At 35.5% G+C, this 24475-nt stretch overlaps 1 protein-coding gene across 1 annotated transcript in view; it reads left to right on the top strand.

Annotated features, from left to right (window-relative positions):
• RYR2 (ryanodine receptor 2) overlaps positions 1-24475 on the top strand; it is a 564826-nt gene that overhangs the window by 423941 nt on the left and 116410 nt on the right. The window contains exons 64-71 of the mRNA XM_055081210.1: positions 5491-5551; positions 6791-7029; positions 8514-8595; positions 12665-12795; positions 15644-15964; positions 17776-18016; positions 18414-18501; positions 19662-19754. Coding sequence (XP_054937185.1) covers positions 5491-5551; positions 6791-7029; positions 8514-8595; positions 12665-12795; positions 15644-15964; positions 17776-18016; positions 18414-18501; positions 19662-19754 — 1256 coding nt within the window. The remainder of the gene's footprint in view (positions 1-5490; positions 5552-6790; positions 7030-8513; positions 8596-12664; positions 12796-15643; positions 15965-17775; positions 18017-18413; positions 18502-19661; positions 19755-24475) is intronic.

Below are 24475 nucleotides of genomic sequence, written 5' to 3' on the forward strand. Positions count from 1 at the left end.
ATTTGTTTTTCTCTTTCTAACTTACTTCACTCTGTATGACAGTCTCTAGGTCCACCCACCTCACTACAAATAACTCAGTTTCATTCCTTTTTATGGCTGAGTAATATTCCATTGTATATATGTGCCACATCTTCTTTATCCATTCATCTGTTGGTGGACACTTAGGTTGCTTCCATGTCCTGGCTATTGTAAATAGAGCTGCAGTGAACATTTTGGTAGAGGCCTTTTCTACTTCCTTGTATTCTGGTGAGTTTTTTAACATATTAGCAAGACAGTTAATTGTCCAGAGACACCCCAGATTTACTGGAGAATTTCCAAATTTGATGACAGACAGATTCCTAGGAATGCCTGGAATAAAGCAAGCATTTTGCAACATTATGAGCATCATACTCCAACATTCCTTCTGGTTGACCTCAGTGACCCTAGAACATCGTTAATACAGTTCCCACATTAGCTTCAGCAATACTGGACAAGTATTATCATGTGCTTAAATGAAACAATAGGTCTTGTTAAAGTATTTGTTTTTTCCTCTAGGCGAGTATGAATGATTAAACTGGTACCTAAATCTTCATGTTAATTTTAAAGGAATTTTAATAGTAAATAAAGTAATATAGTGAATTCTATCAATTGGTATCTCTCCCTGATTAAAAAATTAGTGGAATAAGTTTATGTTGATCCTTCTGTTATCCCCGACCCCAAACCCCCTTCATGTGTTTAAATGAGGGGCTATCTTGTATCAGGAGATATTAGAAAATTAGTAGTCTTCCCTCCTTATCTGCAGGCCCTGCATCCATGGATTCAACCAATCGGGGATCAAAAATATTTTTTTAAAAAATTCCAGAAAGTTCAAAAAAACAACACTTGAAATCGCCATCCCTCGAAAATATGTGCATAGCATTTACTTTGTATTATGTATTTTAAGTAATCTAGAGATGATTTAAAGTATAAAGGAGGATGTGTGTAGGTTATATGCAAATACTGTGCCATTTTATACAAGGGACTGGAGCATCCTTGGATTCTTGGTGTTGGGGAGGGTCTTGGAATCAATCCCCTGTGGATACTGAGGAATGACTGTATGTGTTTGTATTATCCCTAAAAAGGTTCAGATTGTGCTTGTGCTTGTTTAATAGGACACATATAATGAAAGGAAAGTCATTTAAAGCACTGAGAATCTCTGAGGATAGTGCATATGTGAGAAATAAATGTGTCACTATTTTGAGAATGTCATGGTTTAAATTTAAAAAGCACAATCTGTTAGAAAATTATATATAACTTTATGTCAGTAAACCTGAAGATTAAATAAAATGGATGATAGTCAAGGAAAATAGGAAAAATAAGTAGCACAATCTGCTACTTTAAAAAAATTTTTATTTTATATTGGAGTATAGTTGATTAACAATGTTGTGTTAGTTTCAGGTGCACAGCAAAGTGATTCAGTTATACATATAGATGTATCTATTCTTTTTCAAATTCTTTTCTCATTTAGGTTATTACAGAATATTGAGCAGAGTTCCCTGTGCTATACAGTAGGTCCTTGTTGGTTATCTGTTTTGAGTATGCTATTCATCATTAGAGGATCCTTAAGGTCTTATCTAACTTAAAGATTCTGTAGTTTTATGACAGTGTGTATGATAAAGGCAAGAGTTTCCTGGATTAGAGTTGCTATATAAAAAAATAACCTAATTCTTATAGAGGTTAAATATTAGACTCAGACACCTATAATGAAAATAATATCAGAAGATTGTATTACAGAGATAGATACTTCTTTCATTTCAACATATTACTCTGAGAGAATTTCCTGACTTTGAGACAAATGAATAGAATGTGTAATTTATAGTCTAAGTTTAACTGAAACTTCTCACCAAGTTAGAGACTCAGTAATTTTATTCTTTTTAATATCACTGACTTCGGAAGTAATAAAATCTTTGACATGCTTCAATTTCTGTCTCTTCATAATTTTGAGAGAAATTTGTATCCTCTAGCATAATTTTATTTCATGTTATTAATAAGGATTTTTCCAAGATTAATCATTACTTCAAAGAAGAGGATATAATGAGATACTGTGTCAAAAGCCATGCTAGAAAAAGTAAAGAAGAAGAATAAAAATTAGAAAGACTGTTAACTTTTCCCAGAAGAGAGAAAGTCAACATTCTGAGAATTCTCAATAAATCAGATTATAAAACAAGTGGTACGTGATATATTAAATTTTGGATGACATTGAAAACTCCTGAATTATAGAAATCTTATATTAAAAACCACAAAGCAGTTTGGGATTAAGATACAAAAAGGATATTTTGACTCTTAACAGCCTTAGCTTTGTTATTTTTATTATTTAGAGAGTTGTATTATTTTGTGAGAATTGGTAACAATGTTTTTAAAAACCCAGTGCTTGCTATATGTTGTTATTAGATTCAGGTGTGAGCTGTGATTTTAATTTTGTACCTTTTACGCTTACACACACACACACACACACACACACACACACACAGATGCAAACATACAATCTTAAAGATAAATAGGCAATCAATCCATAAGTGTTTCCCTAAGTGTTTAGAGGTGATGAGAGTTATATTTGAAGACAAAGAAAGTAGCTTGAACCTTAACAAAAACGTGAGTGGAAGGTATCAAACTTTTGGTTTTTATACTGATCAGAGCAGTTAAGAAATTACATATAGTTAAGAACATGAAAAAATACAGTCATCACCTTAAAATTTTACCATCTTACTACGCTTTGTCTAGCCCTTCCTGTTCTTATGAATAGCGTGACTGACATTCCTGATTATGGTGATCTGGAGAGCCTTTAGAAGGACCATATCCAGGTTGCTTTTTTATTTAAAAGCCTTACTTCGTACTTTATCTCTTCAAGGCTAACCATTAGTTTAGGCATTTATACATGCCAATAAAATTGATACTTTTGCTGGTCCATACATTCAAATGCTGAAGGTTCAGTTAATACTGTTACTACATTCCTTAGGGTCCTTTCTCCACCATTTTTTAAAATGAGATGTTTCCATTTAAAGTTGTACTATATCTGCTCTGGAGTGTACCAAAGTGTGTCAACTGATACAGTTTACAGTTTTGTGACTAACAATCACAGGAGTCTCATATTATCCATAAGCTTATGGGACCGAAGTTTACAGCTCTAACTCAGATCTCATCTCTGCACTCCAGGTTTTTGTATCAGTTGCCTACATCTCTACCTGAGATGAATTGGCCCATCACACTTGACCTGTCGGAAGCAGAACGCTCAACCCTCCCCGCTCCCCTCCCCACACATTTTGCTCCTGCCTTGGCCTCTCCCCAAGTGATTGAATCCTACCACTGTTCACCCAACTGCTCACACAGTTGCTCACCCAAATGATCGTGGAGTCATCCTTGCCTCCTTTCCCCGTCACCAACATGCAACCCATAAGCAAAACCTTAACATACATTCTTTTAAAAAAAAAAAAAAAAAAATTTATTTATTTATTTATGGCTACGTTGGGTCTTCGTTGCTGCGCGTGGGCTTTCTCTAGTTGTGGCGAGCGGGGGCCACTCTTCGTTGCGGTGTACGGGCTTCTCATTGCAGTGGCTTCTCGTTGGGGGGCACGGGCTCTAGCCTCCCGGGCTTCAGTAGTTGTGGCACGTGGGCTCAGTAGTTGTGGCGCACGGGCTCTAGAGCGCAGGCTCAGTAGTTGTGGCTCACAGGCTTAGTTGCTCCATGGCAAGTGAGATCCTCCTAGACCAGGGCTCGAACCCACATCCCCTGCATTGGCCGGTGGCTTCTTAACCACTGAAGCACAATCCAAAGTGCTTGCTCTCGTTGCAAGGCTCTAGAACCTGTTTCCCTCCTCTCCACCTTACATTCTCCTTCTTTCCCCTGAATTTGCCCACATCAGTCCTCTTGACTTCCTTGCCTGGACCACCAGGTTCATTTTCTGCCCCAGAAACATGCTATTTCCACCGCCTGGGCCCTTCTCCCAGTTATATGCATGGTTGGTTCCTTCACTTCATTCAAATCTCTGCTCAGATGCCACCTTCTTGGGGAGGCTCTGGTGACCACTCACCCTATTACTCTATCCTGTTGCTCTAATCCCTATTCCCTGCTTTATATATTTTTACTGTGGCCTGATATTATGTTACATACTGATTTATTTTTTGCCTGATAGTTCATTGTCTGTGTCCCCCTTAAAATGCAAGTACCATGAGAAATCTATTTTACTTATTATTGGAAGTTCAAGAGTACCAGGTGTTTAACATGTATTTATTGAGTGAATGAATAATTAAATGAGTAATACTTCTAAGGGCTATAGTATTGTAGAAGCCCTAGCACTGCCACCAGTCAGTAGACAGGAGCATGACAAATTCTGCCCTTCTGCTGATTTTGTCTTCACTATTACCTGGAAGTTCTGAGATTCAAAACACGAGATTAATGGAACATTTTCTGAACGAATTCAACAGTCTCAGCAATGAATACCTTATTTATTTTTTTTCTTATTTGCATCACATCACTAAACTGGTATGCCTACATTCTAAGGCAGTTATTTCCATGTATATTTCATTTGTTCCTTTTAGGGTCCTTTTGTGTATAAAGAATATAACATGCTCAAATGTTTTAAAAACTCACATTCAATTAGGAGTTTTTAACCTAAGGACCAGGGAATGAGTGTATATATTACAAATAGGAAAGTATGGAATGAGGAAGTGATGAGTGTCAGACTGTATTGTGAGTGGTCAAATCATTTTGTTACTTTGGATTCATATTTTCTTTTTTGTATCCTTATCACAAAGTAAAATATGTGTACTAATTATGTGATTCATATTTCTGTACTTTGTGATGAAATATGCCAATCAGAATGGCTGAGTTTCATCTTATTTTCAAGAAGGGTCACCCCCGTTTCAAATATCTCATGAGTAATGTTTAACTTATTCAGCCTCTGATGCTTTTTTGCATGATAGTTTGGTACTACTTTTTCACCAAAGACGAACAACATTCAGGCAAATTAGTTCATGTCAATGCAATTGAATTCAGGCAAATTAATTCATGTCAATGCAGTTGAATGCAATAAGAAAGCAGACATACTTGGGGTAATTAAAAGGAAATTAAATTTATTAGACTTTTAGCCCACCTCATTTCACAAAGGATATCAGCTGACTTAAAAAGTTGGCATGCAATATGATTTAAAAATAAGGTGAGCTAGTATGGAGAGGAGGATTTATTTGAAGAATCCAGTAAAAATTCTTTAGCCTGAGGCAGTGCTTTGAATGCTTCTTGAGTATGTCAGCTATTTGATGAGACATGCTTTATTGCTTTTCTACTTACATTCGCATAACCACTTTTAAGCAGAAAAACTGCATGATTTTAAACTTGATTATCAAAAAATCTTTTGAATTGAGTTATCCTTACTGAGCTGTGCCCTTGACTAATTTTTGGAACACAAATATTAATAGAAAAGAAGAACATTGAGAAATTCTCAGGGCAATTTATGCAGCTTTTTGTTTCCTCTTTAGGAAATGATGCAACATCAATTGTCAACTGTCTTCATATTTTGGGTCAGACTTTGGATGCAAGGTAAATGGATACATTTTTATTTAAATCAATGAGTGTAATAATGATATACAGGAATAAGAAGAACCTAGTGTCTTTATTCTTAGGAACTGCAATAAAGACTTTAATGTAGGTGAAAAGAATATCTTTTGTAAATTAGTAATACAGCGGCCTTTTATTATTTTTATGATCATATATATTGATATTTAAATTTTAAGTAATTTCTATAGCAGCTCGGTATGTAATTGAGGGTTGAATTGGGACTGTATTATGTGAGGTAAAAATGATGAGCTACAGCTCTAGAGGTTTTATTAGCCTCAAGGCATGGTAGTTGTTCTGCATATTTCTAATAACATTTAGCTTTATAGGAAATACGAAGGTTTTATTCTCATTTTATAGATGAGTAAAGTGAAGCTTAAGATTGCATAGTAAGTGTGGAAATATACCAGTTTCCAAGTCTGTGCACTTTCTATTCTGCACTACTATTAAAATGACCAGAAATCCAAATACAAAACCAATTCGGTTAGCATGATTGATTCAGCCTTTAAGCCATACATTTAATTTACTTATTATCCAGGATACCTCTAAATAAAAGTTCCTAAAAGTCTTCTACAGAGAATATGCGGTGATACTCTTGAATTATCCATTTTTGTGTTTAAAAGTTTATTTGAGGTGTTTTGTATAATAAATGAAGAAAGGAGTTGCTACCATACACCTTCATTTTCTACAAGAAATAGCGGCTTTAGAATGTCACTTCTCTACAAAGTTCAGCCTTCAGAGCTTATTTAGCAAAGATTGATTGTTACCCTTAAGGTTAAAAAAAAAAAATCCGTATCATTCGGTAACATGGTTTAGCTGGCATTAAATATTTCTTTCACACCCATAGCCTCAGAAAACATTCTAGTTTTGTTGGATTGGGGATGAACTAAACTGACTCAGGAGCTGGGTTTCTTAGTTATCAAGTAAATATTCTCAGTATTTGAGACCACAGGTGGAAAACGTAAAGCATTAGAACTGCCGTTTGCTCCGAGGTCCTAATTAAGTTGACTACAAAGGCATTTAGGAAACGTTATGCATTTATGGAGTGCTATTGCTGTAACTTCAAGTATATAGGAAAGAATTATTTCAAAGTGGATTTTAAAAATTGAGTTGACTGAGTGAATGTTGTCATGGACAAAAATAAACACGATGTAGAAGCATGTTTTATTTGTATTTCACGTGCTCCTCTCACAAGATATAAGCTGTCTCTTCTTTACTCCCTAGGACTGTGATGAAGACTGGCCTGGAAAGTGTCAAAAGTGCGCTCAGAGCTTTCCTGGACAATGCCGCAGAGGATCTGGAGAAGACGATGGAAAATCTTAAGCAGGGCCAGTTCACCCACACCCGAAACCAACCCAAAGGTGTTACTCAGATTATCAATTATACCACGGTGGCACTGTTGCCAATGCTGTCATCATTATTTGAGCATATTGGCCAGCATCAGTTCGGAGAAGATCTAATATGTATGTAAATCTATTACTTAGAGTTTCATTATCTACATAGTACAATCAGAAATTAACAGCCACATCATCGAGGTTATTCAGACACTGCTTATACATTAAAATGTTTTGTTTTTTTCTTTTAAGAACACTTTAGGTTGATATTTGAGTTACAAAACCAAAACCATTCTTAATAGAGATAGATCTCTGAATCACATGGATTCACAGAAGGGACCAGTAAGGTACTGGTTATGGACAGTCATGCCCACATTGTTGACATCCAAGTTCCACAGTTTACACTTTCTGTGGTGTCTCTTTCCATGGAAATTTTCTAATGCAGTTTCACCAAAGGACATGCAGCATTAAATGTTTTCAGATTATTTCTGAGTCGATGCAGATTGTTTCTGCAAGCTATCCTACCAATAAATTTGAAGACTGCTGAGACAAATTCTGTGTCTAAATAACTGACCTACTAGGGTGGCTCAAAAATCTTTTGTTTATAGGTTTCAGTCTCTTTTCATAGGGGATTTCATCAGCCGTTTCTGGCTAGAATTCTGTGGTTATTAAAAATATCCACAGAATGCCCAAGGTTGCGTGGAAAAGGAACCACATGACCTAAGTTCCTGCTCTCCTGCCTGTATGAACATGAAAGATGATATGAGCCCTTGTCTACCAGTCAAGTGGGTTTTGCTTGCAGACCCTCAGTGTTGTAGGTCTCCCCGGTGAAGTACAGCTCTGTGTAAAAACCACCTTTGTTCATCAGTGAATGACATAACCACTAGTTTCAGAACATTGACATTGACACTGCTTGAACCAATGGGAGCATTACTTACAGCCCCACGTGGACACAGAAACAAATATGGGGGAGGAGGATGGTTTCTCCATTCATGTCATGGTTTGTCCTCTGGGAAATGGTAGCAGAGTTGGCATTAGAAATCCAAGGTTCTTAGTTTTCTTTGCCTGTTGAACATGTTTATTGGATCAGAGATCATCTAAGAGGTTTTACTTGATTTTCTAGCTTTAAAAACTACAGGAGTGACTTACTTATGCCTTGAATTTCAGGTCATTTCAGAAATAAATGATATACCCCGTTCTCTAGCATTCTTATTCTTGTTCATTTGAGAGTTAAAATAAAAGGTACAGTCTTTATATACCTTTGGAACAGGAGTCAAAATGGACCTGTCCTCCCAGATATCCTTGTGCTTAGTTTTATTCTTGAAGAAATCCTTTATTCTTATGCCTAAAGAAATTGTTCCTGATAATATTCTGTCTGTATAATCAGAGCACAATTCTTTAGAATGCTTTCAGCTTCTTCAAGAAAAGAATTTTGTTTGAGAAAAAGGTCTTAAATTTCATTTTATGTGTATGTGTTCTTGTATTGCTTTTTTTCAAATATTAAAATGTTAGTATGCCTTTAATATGGAATTTTGTTGTTAGCCTAAACTTTCTCAGGACAATGTATTGATAACAAGTGTTTTTTTTTAAAGTGAGATTCTCTTTTTCCTTAGTGGAAGATGTACAGGTATCATGTTATAGAATTCTGACTAGCTTGTATGCATTGGGAACCAGCAAGAGTATTTATGTGGAAAGGTAAGATTTTAAAAGTTTAACTTTGTATTAATAGTTTTTCAAGGGTTATGATTATTTATTTCAAGGGTCTTCACTTTGTAACTTTTTCCTTAGTTATAAACTAAACAATCAGATTGACATATTAAATTCCTTGGGAGTAATTAGACAATCATTCAGCTAAATTTGAATTGATATAATAAAAGACAATTGCAAATTATGAACAGAAAATGTAAAGCCATAGTGGTAAAGCCTATATTTAATATAAAGTTTAAACTTAAGAGTGTTAATGAGTCTTACGAAGGAATCTGCTAGTACAGTTTCTAATTCTATGTTGGAAATACAAAGTAAGAATGAATATAGGCAGTTAATTTTTTCATGTTGTCAAGTTCAAGAGGAGAAGATTAGCAGAGTCAGATGTTGTGGACAGGTCAAGTAAGATAAGGTGTCCCCACTGAACTGAACAAGAGAAATCACATGGGCAACTTCTGTAAGATTTCTGTGGAAGAGAGAAGAGAAAGAGGGCTTTTTTAAACGTTAGAAGAAATAAAAAGACATTCTAATAGAAGACCAATAAATGAAATAAATAAGTCAAAGGATATTCTGAGAGAAGAATATTGAATAGATGTAAATTCTCCCCAAATTAATCTTAATTATAAAGAATTTCAAGTAGAAATTTGTTTTTTGTTGAACTTGAAAAAAAATTTTAAAGTTCATTTGAAAGAATCAATGCATGAGACTAGCCAATAAAATTTTGAGAGAGAAAATTAGAGTAATAAGGGCATTCACGTGGCCTACCAAACATTAAGACTTAAAAAGCAACAATAATTAAAATAAGGTGACAATTACAAAGAGATAGGAAAATAGATCAATGGAAAAAGATAATTGAGTTTACTCTGAATATTTTAAAAGTTTTACCTGCATTTTAAGTTAAACCTTCAATAGTTTCATGTGATTTTTATGACTATAAAATATTGTATCCTAAGGAAGTATTATAATTTATTGAAATGTTCCTTTATTTTTGACATGTAGGCTCTTTTCTCTTTTTCACTTACATAAATAATGCTAGATCTATGTTCATAGTTTTCTGTGTATATTTATTTTATTTCCTTTATCAGAAATGGAGATCTAGGTTAAAGAGTATGCATGTATTAAGGGTTTGTGATACACATTTTACTATCTTTAAAAAAAAAGATTCAATTTGTATTTTAAAGTTTTACAAGAGAAATCTCATTTCCTCACATTTCTCATTTCTGATTATTATCCTTTTTTACTATTTATAAATTTATTAGTTGAAAATGAGTTCCTATTTTTATTTTCAAATGCATTTTCCTCATTACCAGTTACTAGCTATTTGTATGTGTGTGTTTACCTTACCATTTGTACTTATTTTATAAATTGCCTTTTCTTATTTTTTGTCCATTTTTCTATTAATGTATTATCTTACTGATGAGTAATAACCATTGTATTTATCAACTATTAACTTCTTGTCTGTAATTTCTCCTGCTTTTATGACTTTTAGCATTTTTTTACCTTTACAGTGCTTATATACAAATCATTATGTGCAGATAGTTTTTTATGACATGAGAATTTCGGATTTTTATATAATCAGATCTAGCAATTATACCATACGTGTTTCACCCCCTTCGTTTCATGATTTTAAGAAGTTTATACTATACCCTTAATAGTTAGAAATTCAAATATTTATTCTCCTAGGTTTTTCATGCTTTCAGTTGTTTAGATTTACTTTTTAATCCTTTTGTTCATTCAGTAAATACTGATCAAATGTCAGGTTCTGGGATACAACAGTGAACAAATAGATCCCTGCTCTCAGATAGCTTATATCAAGGGAGAGAAACGAAACAAGGAAACTGATGAACGTAACGAGCAAGTTTTTGTGTGTGAGTTGGCACACAGTACAGAGAATGACACGGGGTAATCAGGAATGCATCTTTGAGAACACGGCTTTTTAGACTCAGAACTTTCTCTACGCAACAGGAAACAGGTAGAAGATAAGTCAGGTGTAAATAGGTCTGTGTGTAATAGCCTTCATTGTCTCAGTGAAGTCTGACTTGAGTCTTCAGCCAGATGACAGTTGAAGAAACAAGTGTGAGAAGCTTGAAGGAGGCGTAGAATGTCTGAAATGATTGTCTCTGGAGTATGAAGGGATTTACTGGAAATGAATCTGTTTCCTGTTTCTCTTTGGTGTTATGTAGAATTCAAATTCAATTTTTAAAATTGTCCACCATGTCTCTAATATAATGATTTATTAAATATTTCTCTTATTTACTGATTTAAAACAAACTCTTCATCATATACTAAGTATATTTTCTAGGTTATATTTCTAGAATTTCTGTTCTAAATTATTTGATTTTTAAATGATTAGAGCAATACCATCTAGGCTGAATTGTTAGTATTTTCTAATACATTTTAATATCTGGTAGTCCAAATTCTCTCATACCTCAGCAGTTACTGTTATTGTTGTTACTACTCTTGCCTGGGTATTTTTCTTGATAGAATTTGGGATTTTTCTGTTAGATTCTTTAAAAAGATATATATTTTTTCAGTTAACTTTGCAATTATAAAGTGAGTTTGGGAGAATATAAAAATAAAAATTTGAAGGTGAGTAAAAGGTATTTTGAAAAAAATGACACTATACTAAAAAGAAAAGTAGTTATTTTAATACAACTCATTTAAAAGAAAAATTGCTATTTCCAGAATAGCAACAGAAATGATCAGAGTTGATCTGAGAGTTACTAATTGAATTTATATCTTGAAGTGAACTATTAAATAATTCAGATGAATTATTAATGAAATAAAAGGACTAGCCCAGTCAGATGTCTGGAAATAGATTATCTACTTTGGGGTCATACATGAAACATTTTAGGCTATTAAATTCTTAAATAAAGTATTTCTCATTCTTTTAAAACATTTATTGAACCCATATTATGTGCCAGAAATTTTGCAATTCTGTATCCCTGTTTTTAGGTAAGGAAAGAAAAACTTGAAAAGAGTAAATAATTTTCCTATGGTGAGTGACACAGTGTTAGGACTAAGATCAGGACTTGGGTCTGTCTGAATCAAAGCCCGTGCTCTTTGTAATTTCTTGATGTCCTAATTATCTAATTATCTTTAGTAATGAAATGTTATGAAATGTTTGAATTGAACTTTATCTTATTCAGTGTCATTCTATGAAGGGATATTTTCTCCTAGCTGAATATATATCTAGTCATTTTTAATTAAAATATTAGATAATCAGACAGTGTTAATTTTAAGTATTATTTTTTTAGTAAGAAATTTAAAACTGTCTAAGAGAATTATGTAATCTTTTCTTAATTTGATCCATTTTATTGATTTTTAAATAAAATACATATTCAAAGTCATTTAAGGAGTTCATAATTTGCTGAAATAACTCTCACATTATTCTATATTTAATAAACACTTAACATGCCAGTAAAGCCTTGGATTAAGTAGGTAACTGAGGGAGAGAGAATTTATATCAGTGGCAAGGGAAGCCTTGAATAAATTGATCACAGTCTGATTCCCTTCCTTCCCTTGAAAATGATATATTAATTTTAAGTGTTATCAATAGTTTTTAGCATCTACTATGTCCTTATATTTCATGGCTACCCTGAAATTACTTATACATGGTAAATTTTCAGAAAGTTTTATTTGTATGTTATATTAGTACTTTACTTTTAAATTTTTTATCAAAATCCATTTATTCACGTGGCAAGAATTGTTCCTTAGGTCATCATGTTAAAAGAAAGAAAGGAAAAAAGTGAAATGTCCAAACTTATGAGGGAATTTACAGGGCTTGGGTTTTTTTTTCTTGTTGTTATTTTTGTCTGTACTGTTTTTAACTTCTTTTTAGCTGACAGATAATTTAGGTGTGTTTTTTTTAATGGCAGGGAATTTGTTATTGAAAGCACATGATGTTTTGCAACATAGAAATTGGATTTGAGGTTAGGTTTTATCAGTAGCAGTAGTACTATGATTGTCCTTCTTTTAGGTTGACCTTTCCAATTTTAATATAACTTCTTCAGTTTTTCACTTAGAAGACTTAAAAAATATAAGCGTTTTCCACTTATAGGCAACGTTCTGCATTAGGAGAGTGTCTGGCTGCCTTTGCTGGTGCCTTTCCTGTAGCATTTTTGGAAACTCATCTCGACAAACACAATATTTACTCCATCTACAATACTAAGTCTTCTCGAGAGAGAGCAGGTAACACAGAAGCATGTGCACTACTTGATATTTGAAGCTAAAACTTAATGACATTTGTTGTGTTTTCTGACCGTGATTTTTTAATGGGCTATTTTAATTTATTATCTCCATGTTATTTGTTCTTAGGGTTATTATTTGGAATTTTTTGGAATGCTGTATACTATTTCTGTAGTGTTTCTGAAAGAAAATTAGTTTAATTTCTTCTAAGTCAATGAGCCACAGACAAATTAACCCTCTTAATAATAAGAATAATCAGCAGATATGGAAAAATAGGTCAATCTGATTTCTGATTCAATTATCTCTTATAGGTAGTCAGTAAGTGTATGGTATTCTTATTTGTTACGGTTATAGATTTGTACCTTTCATTTCTCTTGGTTCACTGGGTATGTCTATCTTATTGGAACAGTTTTATTCCCTGTGATGTTTTTCTGACAGTTTGGTCCTCTAAGTCTGATAAAGTATATTTTATTTTAATCATTTTCCAGAAGCCCTCAAGAGTTTCCCCAACTTGAACATGAATTATTAGCTGTTCACAAATGCATACCTCTCTGTTGATGAGATCATTTCTCTGTGTAATTCATGTCTATATGGGAGCTACTGGTTACACTGATTTTATAGTGAATTTTTCAAGTAAAGAACCTTTTAAAAACTTGAATAATCATTATTTAATTTTCCTAATTTATTATTCTAATTTCATACCACAGAGGAAGTTAAAGAAAAATATGTTGAATATAACTTAGCAATATTTTTCTATGTAAGTTGCACAATATATTTGTAAAGAGTAAAACACAGTTGAGTTTGGATTGTTAATTATCTGTATAAGCATGTCCTATTAAGTTGTCTTATTAAGGATTTTTGATTCATTAATATTTTTGTAATGAATCAAGATTGAAGCAGATTGTTATTTTGTTACAGATGAGGAAATACACAGAGCAGGTAATTTCCCTGCTTATTTTCTATAATACGTCATTTGCATAACAAAGGAAAGGAATTGCATTTAATGATTCTCCTTCATTCGTTTTTTTAGTCAAGTCATTCAACAAATGATCATTGGTAGATGGAGGAGATGGTATATACAAAGATAAATAAGATTTGATTTTTTTCTTCAGCGAGTTTTTAGTTGCAGTAGAGGGAGAGAGACTGGTGAATATATGTGATAGAATTCAGAATAAAGAACACTGGGGACACAAAAAAGCAGTTTGAGCTGAGAGCACCTGGGAAGACTTAGCAGAGTTTGTACAGAGGAGCCTTGAAATTAGGAACACTGAAAGTCTGGTATGTTAGGGGAAACTTCAAGTACTTTGAGGAGGCAGTAGCTTTCGAGGAAGAAAGAGAAAAGCTGAGGCAAGAATGGAAAGCCAAGAAGAGGCGAGGTAGGCTTCCTGTGTCAGGTAAGGAGTGGGGACTGTACCAGTGCAAAAAGGATCCTTTTATTGGCTTTAAAAAGGGGAGTAACATGAGTAGCTTTGCATTTTAGAACTCCATCATGGCAGAAATAAGGAAGACGAATGAGTGTGCAACACCAGTTAGAAAATGATTGTGGTAATGCACAAGAAATCTAATTGGGCAAGACCCCTTGGGTGGAGTCTATAGTGAAGAGGTTATGAGAAATCCTGGAGGTAGAATCATCTCCTGTAGGAGATGAAGGAGCATCGCAGCCTAGAATTTCTCCCAGGTTTCTAGCCTGGGTGACTCATTGGATAATGTTGTCTTCACGAGATAGTAGTGCAGACTCAAGAGGTAGATTGGAGAGGAAAGGTCAAGTTTAAATTTAGACCCGTTGTATTTTAGTTGCATTTGACACATTCCTTATGAGACACACAAAAAAACTTTAGGGAATATGGCTTTGAGAGTTATTCTCTTATAGCAGAAGCCCGTAGGAATGGCCAGAATTGCCTAGGCAAACATATAAGCTGAAAAAGAGAAGTGAGTTCAAGATCAATCCCTAAAGAAAACCCATATTTAAAAGTTCAGCAAGGAGAAAAGAGTTAACAAAAGGAGACTGACAAAATTCAGAAGAGAGTCAAGAAACACTGAATGCATTGATGTTAAGGAAAAGGGGGATTTTAGGAAAAGGAACTTTGGTCAGTGATGTGAAACGCCCTTGAAACACCTGGTAAGATAAGGATTGTAAAGGAATAAATTCGTTCAGTGGTGAAAAGCAGAAGCCTTCAATTCTGTGGCTAGGAGAGCACCTGGAAAGGTAAACAGTCTAGGAGAGAGCTGAGCATGTGTATAGGTTTGCTGCGGAAGAGGCAGTAGAGAAGGAGCTGAAAATACAGTCCTGAGCAAGGCGGCTGCTGGAGGGTAGACAGCATCAGAACACAGGTGAGCCATGAATAGGGACCTCAGAACTCCTGCTGAGAAGGGGAACAGACGTGAATGTGAGACCAGACACAGAAATCCTGTCCAGATGAGAGCAGGCAGTTGGAAGATGAGACATCTGATATTCCTGTTTGTTCTGAAGTAGAAGGATCGGTCGTTTGCTGATCTTCAGGTGGTTGGGTAGGGACTCGGGGAAGAAGAAAGTTTGAAATAGCTGCCATGGGAAACTGGAGAGGCACAGGGAACTTTATTCAATATCCTGTGATAAACCATAATGGAAAAGAATATAAAAAATGAATGTCTATATGCGTATAACTGAGTCACTTTGCTGTACAGCAGAGAGTGGCACAATGTTGTAAATCAACTACATTTCAGTTTAAAAAAAAAAAAAAGAAAAAGGAGAGGAATCCAGCTGAAGGCATGCCAGGCTGAGTTTTGAAGCCCGGTGTGAAATGGTTGCTTGTGTCTGTTTCGGGTCACTTCTTTCACCGAATACATGTCATTTGTACGTGTGCTTCTCTAGCTCTTAATTTGCCAACTAATGTCGAAGATGTTTGTCCAAATATACCATCTTTGGAGAAACTCATGGAAGAAATTGTGGACTTAGCTGAGTCCGGTATTCGCTACACACAAATGCCACATGTGATGGAAGTTATCCTGCCCATGCTGTGTAGCTACATGTCTCGTTGGTGGGAGCACGGACCCGAGAATAACCCAGGGAGGGCTGAGATGTGCTGCACGGCTCTGAACTCAGAGCACATGGACACGCTGCTGGGAAATATCCTGAAAATCATATATAATAACTTGGGGATTGATGAGGGAGCCTGGATGAAAAGGTTAGCAGGTAAGACTGGGAAGGAATGTGCCACTTCCATTTGTTTATTTCCAAAAAGATTTGAAATACAGAAGACTAAAATTTTTCTATCTCAATCTTTGTGAATATTTGCTCTGTGCTCAAAAAATATTCTGGATTATTTCTGTCATGCTGTTCTAAAAAAAGAAAAAAAGTAGATTTAATCAGACATTGGGTAACTTTCCATATAGTTTCTACTTTTAAGTGAGTAAACATTTTCTAGATTTGACTAATCTCGCTGAGATTAATCAGTGAACACAGCAGTAAAAATTAATGATTCTGCAGACAGAGACAAAAATAAAACTGGATTTTGAAGCCACCCAGGTTTAGTCATCTCTCTTAGCAGGAATGGGGGAGGATAATCAAAAGATACAAATATTTACATTTAAGCTTCTGAGTCATTGCACTATTTATATTGAGTAATTGGAAGCAATTTGAATACCCAGCCACTAGAGTATGGTTAAATAGGTTGTGCACATCCATATACCAGAATATTATGCTTTTTTTCAAACATTAAGATTTCAACAATATTTTATGATGTGGAAAATATTCAGAATATCATGGAGGGTTAAAAGAAGAACTTTAGGGGCTTCCCTGGTGGCGCAGTGGTTGAGAGTCCGCCTGCCGATGCAGGGGACGCGGGTTCGTGCCCCGGTCCGGGAGGATCCCACATGCCGCGGAGCGGCTGGGCCCGTGAGCCATGGCCGCTGAGCCTGCGCGTCCGGAGCCTGTGCTCCGCAACGGGAGAGGCCACAACAGTGAGAGGCCCGCGTACCGCAAAAAAAAAAAAAAAGAACTTTAAAAATTTGAATTCAGAAGTTTACATATGATATTACTTATTGGGAAAATTTCCAAAAAAACTACACCAATGTCTTACTAATTTGGGTAGGGTAATTATGGTTGATTTTTAACATTTCTCTTTTATACACTTCCCCAGTGTATGTATGTTACTCTTAGGGAGAAAAAAATTCCTTTTAAAATGGCCTAAAAAACAAACTTACGGTTACCAAAGGGGAAAGGTGAGGGGGAGGGATTAATATATACACACTACTATATATAAAATAGGTAATCAACAAGGACCTACTCTATAGCACAGGGAACTCTGCTCAATATTTTGTAATAACCTGTATGGGAAAAGAACCTGAAAAAGAACGGATATATGTTTATGTATGACTGAATCACTTTGCCGTCTACCTGAAACTAACACAGCATTGTAAATCAACTATACCCCGATATAAAGTAAAAATTAAATTTAAAAAAGTGGCCTAATCAAGTTTAGAACTGTTGTTAACAGCTACAACTATTATTAAATAAAAGAGCAGTATTATATGTAATCTAACTCTTCCACTGGGACAAGGATGGGGACAGTTATAATGAGATGGCGTAGTAGTTAAGTAGGTAGTGGTCTCATATAAGTATTCAGTGGTGTGTATCTCTTCTAAAAAAAGGGCCGGGGGAACTTTTCCATTTGGGGACTTTTCTTCTTTGTGTGAAAATAATTGATTTCCAAAGTGAATGAATGTCTTTTTTAAAATTCTAAATTAGCTGCCAATTTCTTTCTTTCTTTCTTTTTTGAAAACAAGGAAGCACATCAGTTTCAATTCAGTAATCATTTTTGAACAGCAGCTATGTAATTAGGTTTGGGACTAGAAAAAGGACTGAGGCATGGGCTGAATTCTAAAGGAAGTCATGTGCTGGCGGAGAGGGAGGCTTAATCATGCTGTACAATTGTGATGACCATCTAATCCTCGTTTTAATGAATGTTTATGCAGAGCGGAATATTAATGTCTGTCTTCAAACAGTATTTTCCCAGCCTATTATAAATAAAGTGAAACCTCAGCTCTTGAAAACTCATTTCTTGCCATTAATGGAGAAACTCAAGAAAAAGGCAGCGATGGTGGTATCAGAGGAAGACCATCTGAAATCCGAGGTCAGGGGGGATATGTCCGAGGCTGAACTTCTCATTCTAGACGAGTTCACCACGCTGGCCAGAGATCTCTATGCCTTCTACCCGCTCTTGATTAGATTTGTGGACTATAACAGGTAGAATGTTCAAAAGTGATTTAATTTCTCTAATTCAGTCATAACCTTACTGTGTTCGTATGTCCCAGTGGAATTGCTTCATTCACTACTTAGCAATGAGTTTGTTCACAATGATGACATTATCAGATGTGAATTTCACCAAACATCTTAAAATTACAATTGGAAATCCCATTGTGGAGCAGTCTGCCTTGTGGGTGTAAAAGCTAGCACTTTGAGAGTTACAGTGTTTAAATTATTTAAAATGTTACAGCTGTACACTGAAGCCATTTATGAGCTCTGTGGACAAGCATTGTCACCCTCAGTTTACTTGGTTTCACATTTAACTTTAGGAGTGTGATTTTTTTTTTTTTTAATTAAGGAGTAACTGAGACACCACTTTATTTATTATGTGATCTAGGGCAAAGTGGCTAAAAGAGCCTAACCCAGAAGCAGAAGATCTTTTCCGCATGGTTGCAGAGGTGTTTATCTACTGGTCAAAATCCCATGTAAGTAGGAAAATACTGACAGTGCTTATTACTCTCTGGAATATGTTAAGGACTTCCAAAATTTAATGAATTTTCCTATCCCCTTAGTAAATACCTATCAGAGTGTTTCTCAAGGTAATCTCCTTAGTATCACTTAACTGGTCAGGAGAGAGACTAGGTTTCCCTGGGGAGTTTGATGCAATATAAGCCTTCTTTTGAGTTTTGTAATTTATCTTCAAACAATCACAGAGATTTTTAATTGTGCTGAGTATTTATCATAATCAGTAGGTTTTTAGATGAATGCCTAGTGTTAGTTTCAAGAATAAGAAAAAGAATCTGAATGTGTGCTTTTGAATCTCATGGATATATTTAAAACACAAATCTGTTAATATATGTTATATACGTTCTAACCCACATTTTTAAAGGTGAAGCTATGTGAGCAGTTATAATATTATTAATAGTAAAATTAGAATGTTAATATGAGCTGAATGAAAACTGAGGCTTAGTCTAGTCACTGTCCTTCATGCAAAATCTTTTATTACTCATCAATTATTAACATATTTAAATGCTTACTATGAAATTATTTTGTTTGGGTTATGCTCCTTTAAAAAAGAAACACATATAATTAGATTGTTAACCTCTCTTTTAAAGCTCTGTGATTATTTCTCCTTTTCTTCTGTATTTGCTTTCACTACTACCACTGCTTAAACACTTGACTTTGCCATTGTTTTTATGTTCCTAAATTAAAAATGAATAAAATAATTTTAAGGTATATGAAAAAGTAGATAAAATATCTGACAGCATGGAAAGTTGCGTTATAGTTGTGCATGCCCTTAGGAAATCTGTGTTTATCCCAAAAGGCAGTATATGCTTTCCACCAGGTAGTTGGTGTTTGAGTATTCATTCTACCCCTTGGTAGGTGTGTGACTTGGTTACTTAAATTTTCTGAACCTTAGTATTCTCATCTTTGAAACATATATATTTCTACCTAGTTCCCAGAATTGTTGCCCCCAGCCAAGCACCCTCATTTTATATTCAACAACTATTTGTTTCCTTTCTTTATAAGTCTTATATATCAGATTACTACTTATCTTTGTAGAAAGTTTGGGTTCCTTTGTAACCTCTTTTACATGAACTACTTATCTGTGGTTTTAACTGAAACTTCCTTTGGGACTTCTCAGAATTTCAAAAGAGAAGAGCAGAACTTCGTGGTACAGAATGAAATCAACAATATGTCTTTCCTTATTACGGACACCAAGTCAAAGATGTCCAAGGTATTACTATAATCTGTTTTACTTTCTAGAAAATGTGTGACTATAACGTCCATTAGTTGAATTAGTTGATATTTTTTAGATCTTCTGAAGGTTTGTAACTGGAATTTGATGGATTTGATAATATGTTTACTGATTAAACATACATACACACACAGTTTTAAGGGTACCTGGGACTTACTGTAATCAGGTGTGGCAAGACATGTAGACATGGAAATGACTGTCATGGAGGAAGAAGATTTTACTCACAGTTCCCTGGAAACAGAAGGCACAGTGTATAGTGAGGACACATGGGGAAGCACCAGGCTCAGCCATGAGGTGGAGGGAGCAAGGGGAAGATGTGGACAAGAGCCTTTATTATGGCTTCTGTGGAAAGGAGCAGGCGTGGTAGGGTAAGCAGGTTTAGCATTGGCTAGCTTGAATCATTTCAGTGGGCTCTGAGGTGTAGGGACTGTCCCTAGTTGTCTGGTACCTGGCCCTGGGTGATGAGGGCAGGTGGATTGAGATTCAGGTAAAGGAGGTGATTGGAGGACAAGGACTCTGAATTGATTGGTTTGTATATGAAAGGCGTGCTTGCAGTCAAGTAATTTTCTATCTCTAGGAATTGACTGACCCTGGGAGGGGCACTCAGAGATCAGCAGGCCCATGATGTCAAGGCATCACAATAAAAAGACGTGCTTAATATACACACACGCTCACAAAATTGCCAATCAGTATAATATAGATATAATTAGTCAATAATATGTATTCATCAGAGGAAGTGTATGTACATTTATGTGTGTCAAATAAATACACTGCAAAATAATTAGCTGCATTGTTTAAGAACCACATGGATAAATTCTAAGTTCTCATATATGAAATGGAAGTTTTTGTTTTCTCCATCACTCATGTTGGGGACTTGGGGACCTTTCAAAACACTGAAAAATATGTGCCTTTATCTTTTGAATTACCACTAAATAAGAAAATGAATATATTAGATGGGGTAACACACAAAATATGCTACCAAATGGCCAAAGCTGCAAAACAGTGTGGCACTGTGGCCACGGAAATCAGTCTCGACCAACTTGATAAATTATGGGAAGAGAGATGAACCCCAAGAGTCCATCTGACTTGTTTCATTGGCGACCACCAGGAAAATAAAATAGCATCACTCAGTACTCTAGTCTTATTCAGAGTTATAAATGCCATGTATTTGATACTAGTACACATGAACTCAAAGCTAGTGCTGGCTGAAGCTTTGCTTGACTAGAACAGTTGTCCGACTACTACAGGCTATTACTCTGTGCATCTGTGCTCTTGAAACACTCATAAAAGATGATAAATTTTCTTTCCTCTGGGCAGACAGTAAGCCTAAAGAGTGAGGAACTGCTCCTTCAGAGGATGCTATACTAAGAGTATATATTTCACAGGGATGTTCTGAACTGAAAACTGTTAGTGAATTACCCTGCTTTGTCAGTATGTTGTCAGTGTAGGCCAGTGTTAACAAAGGCATAGAGAGAGGACATAAGAGGTCAGTGTTTTCTTTTGGAGGGTGACAAGGACTCCAGTGTATTATCAAACTCAAGATAAATTAAAGGTCTTCAGAGCAGAGGTCTGCATACCTCTATACAGACATCCTCTTCCCTCTTCTCCATCATTCTAGTCCAATGATTCTCCAAGCATACACTCAAAAGCATTGTACATCCTGTAACCTAAACTGAGGCATCTACAACCATTGACATTTACTCCTATTTTCAGGAAAAAATCAAAAGTAATGGATAGGAGCATCTCAAATTTAATGTCTCCCCCCCTCAAATTTTGTTAACTCTTTTAGTCTTTTTACCTATGACGGCTAACACTCTGAGATGAGGTAGATCGCAAATAACAGTAATATTGATGAAAAATTTAGAAATCAGCGACTGTGCCTTGCTTCTTTGCTTAAAAATTTTTTTTTGCCTGCATATGTGCTTGACATTTTATATTGTGTAAGTACAATAAATTTTTTTCCTAGAAAAAATGTTTCTAGTTCAAACAATGGAGTCAACTATACTAACATGTTACCTATATTGTTTTTACTAAAGTAATCATGATGTGCATTTGTCAACATTTGGACAGATTTGAGAGTCGCTGGTTGGTCACAGCAGTGTCATAACTGCAGTTTTTGTCAGTATCATTGAGGTTCTCATCTGACCACAGATATGGCAAGAAGGATTCAGAAGTGGAAGGTAGTCAGGGGATGAGTAAGTTCTCTCCCCAAAAGCTGTATCATTTGGGTCTGGTGTCAAGAATGGATACCAGTAGGGTGGCCAGAGGTCTTACATCTGAAACTGAAATGAACAGAGAGGTGTTCCCTCCTGAAATGCTGAGAGCAGAGAGATGCAGAAAGCTTCAGGGATTTCTGCGACAAGACCTTACACCGTCTGTCTAAGGCGTCACAGCAGCCCATAGAGCCACCCTCCCAGAGTCCTGCAGGAAAAATGAACTCCTTTTGACCAGAGATTGAGACCAACTGCAAACACCAACCAAAGGACACATTGTCACACATCAGTCTTCAGCCAGTCACTCGAGCAGGGATAATCACTATTTGTATGGAGTGCCATTTCCCAAATTAGAAGAGTATATAAGTTGGCCAGCAGACCAATTTGGAATAGGAAATCTGGGATAGGGAAGCTCATTTTGACTTAAAGCAAAATATAGGTAGCCCAGAGAGAGACCAGTGCATGTATAATTGGCCATAATACTCTGGGAGTTCTACTTTTCTTATTTTTTGAGGAACCTCCATGCGATTCCAGAGTGGCTGAACCAGTTTGCATTCCCACCAGCAGTGCACAAGGGTTCCCTTTCCTCCACATTCTCACCAAAACTTGTAATCTCTTCTCTTTTTGATGAATAGGCTCACTTTTATCCTTCATATATCTAAATTTTCATAAGTCATTTATGATTTTATGGCTATTTTTTGGGGGGGGGTTGTAGGCCATTTTCTTGTAGGAATATTAGAAAATTCTTCCCTTTTTCTTGGTCCTCTATTAAATTTTAGGTTATTTTAGGTGAAATTGTTGGAGCTATATTTGTGGTGCGTACGTGTGTGTGTGTGTGTGTGTGTGTGTGTGTGTGTGTGTGTGTGTGAGAGAGAGAGAGAGAGACAGACAGACAGACACACACACATACAGATTGATTTAAGAGAGAGGTCATTCATCCGACTCTCCTCCTTAAATATGCTGTTGACAGAAATAATAAACAATCTGTAATAGGAATAGAAAAGATTTTTATTTAAGCCAAACTGAGGACTATAACCCGGGAGACACAGATTCACAATGCACTTGAATTATGTTCTGCCGTACTACAAAATGGGGGAGACTTACAAAGGCAAACACTGCAAAATTACATAAGTTATTTGTCAAAAATTATGACTGGACCTGGCAAGAAGTGTGCTTGTTAAGTAAGGATTGGTCGGGGTCCGAAATAGTTGCATAGTTACCAAGGAGATCTTGAGACTACAACGCTGCAGCTGGCAGGGGCTAGCAGATATTTTGAGAATGGCTGGTGGTGTCCTTGAGACTGGTACAGTTCAGAAAATTCAAGTTCTCTGTGATGCAGGATCATGTCTCAGACCACATTCACAGTGGCCACTGAGCTCCATTTTGGATGTCTGAGCCACAGTTACTCTATTTTAATTTTTTTAATGCGTTTGTTTCTTCAGTGGTTAAAGCAGATGCACAAGGCATGTTTGATGGGTCACAAAACAGGCTATTCTAATTAGCATAAAATTTAAGTTAAATCATGTGTAAGCCAGAATGACTTTCCCAGATCTCAATATGTGAAAATTTCTTCCATCAGTGTCTACATATTGACCATGTTATTGTGTATTCATATCTGATTCAAATGTTAGGATTGAAAATGAACTATGCAAATTCAGTAGTTTTAGCAGTTCTGTTCAAATTATTGAACAGCTCCTATGATTAAGGCACAGTGCTTGGTTCTGCATATTGAAAAAGGAACAAAATAGGTTTGGCCACTTCCCTAATGGAGCTCCATAGTCTGGGGGGGAAATCGGCACTGAACAAGGAAAAACCAGCCCTTATAGATGTACATGAGGATATTTGATTGCTTGTATATTTAATTTCTTCATACCAACAGTGGACTATGTCACCCATAAAAGTTCAAAGATTTATTGACTGTTCTTTTCAGTTTACAGATTTCCTATGGTATAGAAAGCAAGATGATATTTTGAGCATAAGTAGGAATTAACTTATCTAGTACTTCTCAAAACTGAGCAGTGTAGAGTTGCCTTTAGTGTTGATTTAAATTATTGTTATTATAAGGTTGCTTAAATATTTATAAATATCAAACCAGGTAGAAGCTCCTTCTACTTTTACAACAGTAAAACCAAAAGACCTTTACAAGTTAAAAATCAAAGAAAACTTCAGCAGCAGTAAAATTTAGACTTTAATGTATTGAGTAATATTGTTTTGCAAAAACTAAATTACCAGTATTGGGTAGAAATATGTTTGCATAATTTATATTAGTTTCCTTAATTTTTAGGATGGTGGTTCCTCATTTGGGTAATTATTTTTATCAGTGTGGTTAGGTTTCCTTTTAGCAAAGAGCTCATGTAAAACCACTGATTCTTTATTTTTTGGGTTAATCAATTTAATAGTACAAATAATTATTCACTGTGCTTTTTCTACTAAACTTACTGAGAGTACTCTCCTACAAATTGGTACAGATAAAAGCGGGATCCACAC

Source organism: Physeter macrocephalus, chromosome 20 (genome assembly GCF_002837175.3).
Source record: "Physeter macrocephalus isolate SW-GA chromosome 20, ASM283717v5, whole genome shotgun sequence".
Lineage (NCBI taxonomy): Eukaryota > Metazoa > Chordata > Mammalia > Artiodactyla > Physeteridae > Physeter > Physeter macrocephalus.